This window comes from Arachis ipaensis, chromosome B03, assembly GCF_000816755.2.
Source record: "Arachis ipaensis cultivar K30076 chromosome B03, Araip1.1, whole genome shotgun sequence".
NCBI classification, from domain to species: domain Eukaryota; kingdom Viridiplantae; phylum Streptophyta; class Magnoliopsida; order Fabales; family Fabaceae; genus Arachis; species Arachis ipaensis.
In genome coordinates, this window is record NC_029787.2 from 129,805,609 (window position 1) to 129,811,468 (window position 5,860).

General features: G+C 33.8%; 1 protein-coding gene across 1 annotated transcript; it reads left to right on the plus strand.

Annotated features, from left to right (window-relative positions):
* Window positions 1,160-2,538, plus strand: LOC107631677. The gene has a single exon (XM_016335198.2). It carries the CDS (start codon window positions 1,341-1,343, stop codon window positions 2,367-2,369), a length of 1,029 nt encoding a protein of 342 aa, XP_016190684.1. The 5' UTR covers window positions 1,160-1,340; the 3' UTR covers window positions 2,370-2,538.

Below are 5,860 nucleotides of genomic sequence, written 5' to 3' on the forward strand. Positions count from 1 at the left end.
AGCGGTTATTCAGAGATCTAAGAGAACTACATTTTTGTATATCAAAGATAAAGTGACACATAAACTGCAGCACTGGAAGAGGGCTTTGTTATCCTCAAGCAGCTGAGAAGTACTAATAAAGATGGTTGCAATGGCAGTTCCAATCTATACTCTGAGTTGTTTTAAACTACCAAAGACGCTGGTTGATAAAATTCAAAAGCTCATGCTCCAATTTTGGTGGGGACAGCGAGACTCGGAAAGAAGGATGCACTGGATAGGATGGAAAATTTCTTATAGACCTAAATCTCAAGGATGCACTACCAGACAGAACATGGAGCCAGACACTAATTCGTGAGGCATTCAGTCCAACAATTGCAAATGCTATTCTAAATTCAACAATTCACCAGGAGGAGGATAGAATTACCTGGATAAAGAAAAAATTTGGGACATATATAGTAACTTCTGGTTATGGTGTGGTCTTTCAATTTTTTCACCCTCCAACATATTTTCTTCCAGAACACTGCAGAAAAAAAGAATTATCGACAGTCATTTAGAATCTCAGATGTCAACCGAAGATTAAAAACTTTATGTGAAAGGTGATGCATGAGGGTTTATCTGTGAAACAAAAATTGGGACAAAGAATTTAAATAATGGTACCGATTTATCCAAGATGCCACAACGAAAAAAATCAATCTTCCATTGTTTTTGGGCTTGTCCCGACGCAGTTGAAACTTGGCATGTATGCAACCTTCCTTTTCCATCTCACACGGATCTTTCATGGTAGTGGTGACTGAAATTACTTGAATGGTTCAGTGATGCTAACAAGAAGAAGAAAAGGAACTCAGCAGCTATTATAACTTAGTTGAATTGAAAAGTTAGGAATGCATTTGTTTTTGAAGGGAAACGGAAGTCCCCTCCTAATTGCAAAAGAAGCTCAGGGGGTATTTCTTGAACCTCAAGACTTTTACTCTTCTTCTTGTAAGCTGTTTTGTTTTTTGATGGAACGTTTTTAATACTATTCTTTATTTGGTATCCAAATATACATGATATTGGTCATATAAGGTGGATGACTGATTGTGAGTTTGTGACCGACAATGATGTTGAAAAGAGAACCACTCAATCATTATGGATATGGAAAATATAATTCCATGGCATAAAAGTCAACAAAATAGAAGAAGGCTTAAGTCAAAGTCTTCCACAAACCGTGTTAAATATTATTTATTGGAAGGGGAAACATTCAACACAAGTATTTGTAACTGTGATCGGATCTGCGTTACATTCATCATTATCACCATCCAGTCATTCATAGGAACCTTCTTGTAATTACTTCTTGTTAGTGTTTGAAACTCAGAAAAGAAGAAATGGAGAGTGAAAGCAAGCAAGTGATGAAGAAGCAGAGGAAGAAGCAGCTTGAGGTCTTGGATATCCTAAAGGAAGCACTAACTATCCATGTCAAGAACACCAATTTCATTATCTTTGCCTTTCTTACTTCTCTCCCTTTACTCTTTCTCATGCTTCACTTTGAAACTTTGTTCCAGCAAACTCTAGTTGACACCCCACGAATCGTTAAGCATATACTTCTACAATTCAACAATAGATTATACGGCGGTTTTAATTATGGGCATGTAATAATATTAACAGACGACGATGGAACAATACATTTAGACCAAGATTACACGGTTACAAATTTCAGTAGTAAAGATTATTTGCCTAACTTGATTCAACTTGTATTCATGTATTTGGTGCCTCTACATGTTCTTGAACTTGGTTCTGCTGCTCTAACTGTGTACGTGTCATCAAAGCTGAAATCAGAAGACGAGAGACCGAGTCTCAAGCAAATGTTTCTGGAATCCTTTGATGCATCAACAATGAAAGGCACATTTATAACTTCTTTGTATTTGCTTTCCATGTCCAGTGGAATTCTTCTTGCAGCGGCATGGACAGTGAGTAACTCTTATATTCTCTACATGACTTTTGGGTGCTACATTGTTTTTGCATTGATTTGCTTTGCAGCACTTACAAAGCTTTTGATGGTGTATCTGGAATGGAGTGCTATTTGGAATATGAGTATTGTGATATCGGTAATGGATGGTATCCATGGAGCCGGGGCGTTACGCGTTTCGTTCTTCCTAAGCAGTGGTAATCAAAAGAGAGGACTCTATTTGATGCTTGTTTTCTTTGCTTTAGGGGTTTGTTTTAGGTTGCCATGTATTTTCCTTGGTTGCTATAAAGGAGGGAGTGGGATATTTGTGCAAGTTGGGTTGTTCTTTTTGGTAAATACTCTCAAATGGGTGTCTTGTATGATTTACTTCTCTGATTGCAAGGAGAGGAAGTTAGAGAAGAAGATTGATGATGTAGAAGTGGGTAAAGATCTTCAAAGTGGCTCATAAAGAATGGAATTAATAGTGGTACACAAATGTTTTGATTTTTTAACTTTTAATGTGTAAAGAATTGAGATCATGTACAATACATGTCATCTTCATACTTCCAATCTTCCATGTACCAGAGAGAATAAAGGATTATGTTTTATGAATAATGATATTTTCAATTTTGTTCCAATTTGTGACCAATGAGTAAAGCATGTACTAACTTTATAGCAAAACTATTGGAGTTACTTTAAGTTATTAAGTCCCCTAAAATTATAGAATCTTTGTTATACATTTAAGTATTTTTATTAATTAAGTTTGATTAAATTGGTTTAAATTTAACAAAGATTACTTATAAATATACGAGTAAAATCACATTTTTTTTTTCTTTACATGAAAAATATCACCGAAAACTTTTAATCGTAACACAAAAATTTTTTAATAAAATATATTTTTTTAATTTTAACATAGAAATTTGTAAAGTTCTAGACTTGATGTTGCAGCCTACAGTTGCTATTTTTCTTTTTTTCTATTATTTGTTTTTTTTTTACAAAATTTCTGTATTTTTATTAAAAAAGTTACATATTTTTTTAAAAATTATTTTGTGTTTATTATAAAAAAGAATAAAATAAAAAATTATATAATTCTATAAAATAATAAAAATTATATGAGTTTGAAAAAAAAAAACTATGAAAACAAGAAAAAAGAAGAGGAAGAGTTATTTGAGAAAAATATAAAACAGAAAAATAGTATCAAAATTTCTTAATTATGACATAAGAGTTTTTTAATTTTGACATTGAAATTTCTTAAACATGACACATAAAACAGAATACTGCAAGTTTTTTTTTTTTTGAAAAAAGAAGAAGACGACAATGACAATGAAAAAGAATTGTGCGAAAGAAGAAGAAGAATAATGATGATGGTGATGATGATGATAACGAAAGAGGAAGAGGAGGTGATAATAATGATGATCACCATGATGATGATAGTAGAAGAAGATGATGATGGTAATGATGATAATAAAGGTGGAAGAATAGGAGGTGATAATGATGATCATAATCATGATGATGACGACAATGAAGGAAAAGGAGAAGAAATAAGAGGAAGAAGAACCTCGAGAGAAAAAAAACTTAAGTAAATTTGACTTGGTGGACTTAGTTAAAAAAAAGACTTGTATGCCTAGTATTTTTGAATGAGCAATACTACATAACTAGAAAATATTATCTATCATTTTTAGCCAGCACTTGACCGGCTACAATTTGCACTCATATTTATATGATTTTGCATACAAGAAACATATAATTTGTACTTATATTTACTAGATTTTGCACAAATGAATCAATATAATTTGCACCTATATTTTTCAAATTTTGCACACATAAATTAGTAAAATTTATTTCTTAAAGATAATTTAATATTTGTACTGGTCAAATAGTAGCAAAAATAATAAAAATTGGTGGCCCTTATAGTTGTTTTTTTAAATAAATAAAAAATATTTTATTTACCAAAATATACAATTTGTAGCATTTTTACCAAAATAAAATTGCACGTATTTTGTTTATACTGTAAACAAGATAAGACACAAAACGAAGTGGTCGTATCACATTTGGACACGTAGTGTGTAACGGCCTTCTGTAAACGAGAAAAGAGAGAAAGCAGCCTATATATAGAATTCGTTTATAGTGTCCTTTGGATAAATATTTCATCAATTTCTTCAACTTTTCTCCAACTTCTACCCTTTTCTAATCATATTATCGAATTACTCGAAAATTATTACGCGCGCAGGTGCACATGATGCGGACATCAACCGACTGAACGCGAAATGACATATTGTTCCGGGACAATAACTCTACAGTGTTTGTAGCAACCTCGACACCTTATTGTATGACTCTTTCCAATCACCGTATATCTGCGGAATTGTCTTTTGTTTCACCATCCAGACCTTTCTGTACGAGGGTTTGAAGTGATAGATTTGTCTAACTACACCTTGTAGAACAGAGATACTAACGGATGGAATGGACTGTATTAATGGCAGAATGACACTGCAGATGAGGCTATTGTTTGACTGTCGATAGTCTTGAGACATGGTGGGTGCTAAACACGTGTGCGCTCTTCTAACCCTACACACCTCTCTAATGAAATAACACATATATAGTTGGCATTTATATCAAATATAACAATGATAAATGAGAAAATATACCACATTTAAACTTGACCTCACCAATATCTGAGATTCTGTCGGAGGGAAACATGGAGACTCTAAGGGCATCCTACTGCATATTGCCGGAAATGGATATGGTACTTTAATCGGTCCAACTCCACAACTCGGTACTCAGCACTTATGCGAATGCTGTAATTCTTCACACCTTGTATTATTGCATCTCTGCTCTTGAACTTGTGACCAATTCAAAACTCCATACTACTGTCTAAGTTGTAATCGTCTTCACCCGAGTTAGAAAATGAAGTTTTTTTGTGCATCGCGTTCAAATCCAATGTATGATAGTCACTAGGTATATCTGATAAGGCCAGAATTTGGTGCGGGACAAGCAGAGATACCGAACTGATGCCTCGACCGGTGTCTCTAGTACAAACTCCTCCTCATCATCATCTTTAGAAGAACCACTTTCGTTACTATCTGCAACATACTCCTCGTTGAAGTTCTCACCATCCATGTCCATGTCTTCTATTAGACTAGCAATGTGTAGCAGTGGTAGTGTGAAAGGTCGGTCGTTCTACACAAAATTCGAGTGGCCAGATCCACCACCCCCAATATCATCGGCTTCCGTAGAAAGCTCCATCACTTGTTCCGCCATAATTCTCCAATGGATGTCAAACATGAGACACACATGCTCGTCGCCATGGAGTCAAAACAGATAAAACCGAAAAACTCCATTTTCCATCGGTGCTAGCAACCTATACCTCACCCTTCTGATCTCTTTTCTCTCGCTACTACCAACGCTGCTCAATATCATACTCTTCAACCCGGACAAAAAACTTACTCGTTTAGTGTTCAATAGAATGGGATTATCACACTCAAATATCATCTCAGTATCACTGTTTCTCATATGATAATTTGGGTACACACTTACAACCACATATCCACTACTATTAGACATTTTGACTTTTTTTTTGGGAAGAAAAACGGAAGAGAACAAGTGAAAAGTTTGTGGAGAATACAAAGGGTTGCACATCCTTTTATAACTATTGAAAATTTATCGTAACGTATCTTGTTTACGGTATAAACGTCATAACTTATCTCTTATCTTGTTTTTACAGTGTACACAAAATAAGATTGCACATATTTCGTTTACACTATAAGCGAAATATACACGTCTCCCACATATTACTATATCTTGTTTACACAGTAAACGAGATAAGAGATAGAATAAATTTTTGTAAAAATGCTACAAATTATATATTTTAGTAAATAAAATATTTTTATTTATTAAAAAAATTCTTTATAGTTTCGCATTCTGAAAATTATTTACTTATTGGCAAAAAAATTGCTATTTGTA

Bases quoted from the DNA above. Each gene is read 5' to 3' on its own strand.
- LOC107631677 (XM_016335198.2), top strand. From the start codon at position 1,341: ATGGAGAGTGAAAGCAAGCAAGTGATGAAGAAGCAGAGGAAGAAGCAG.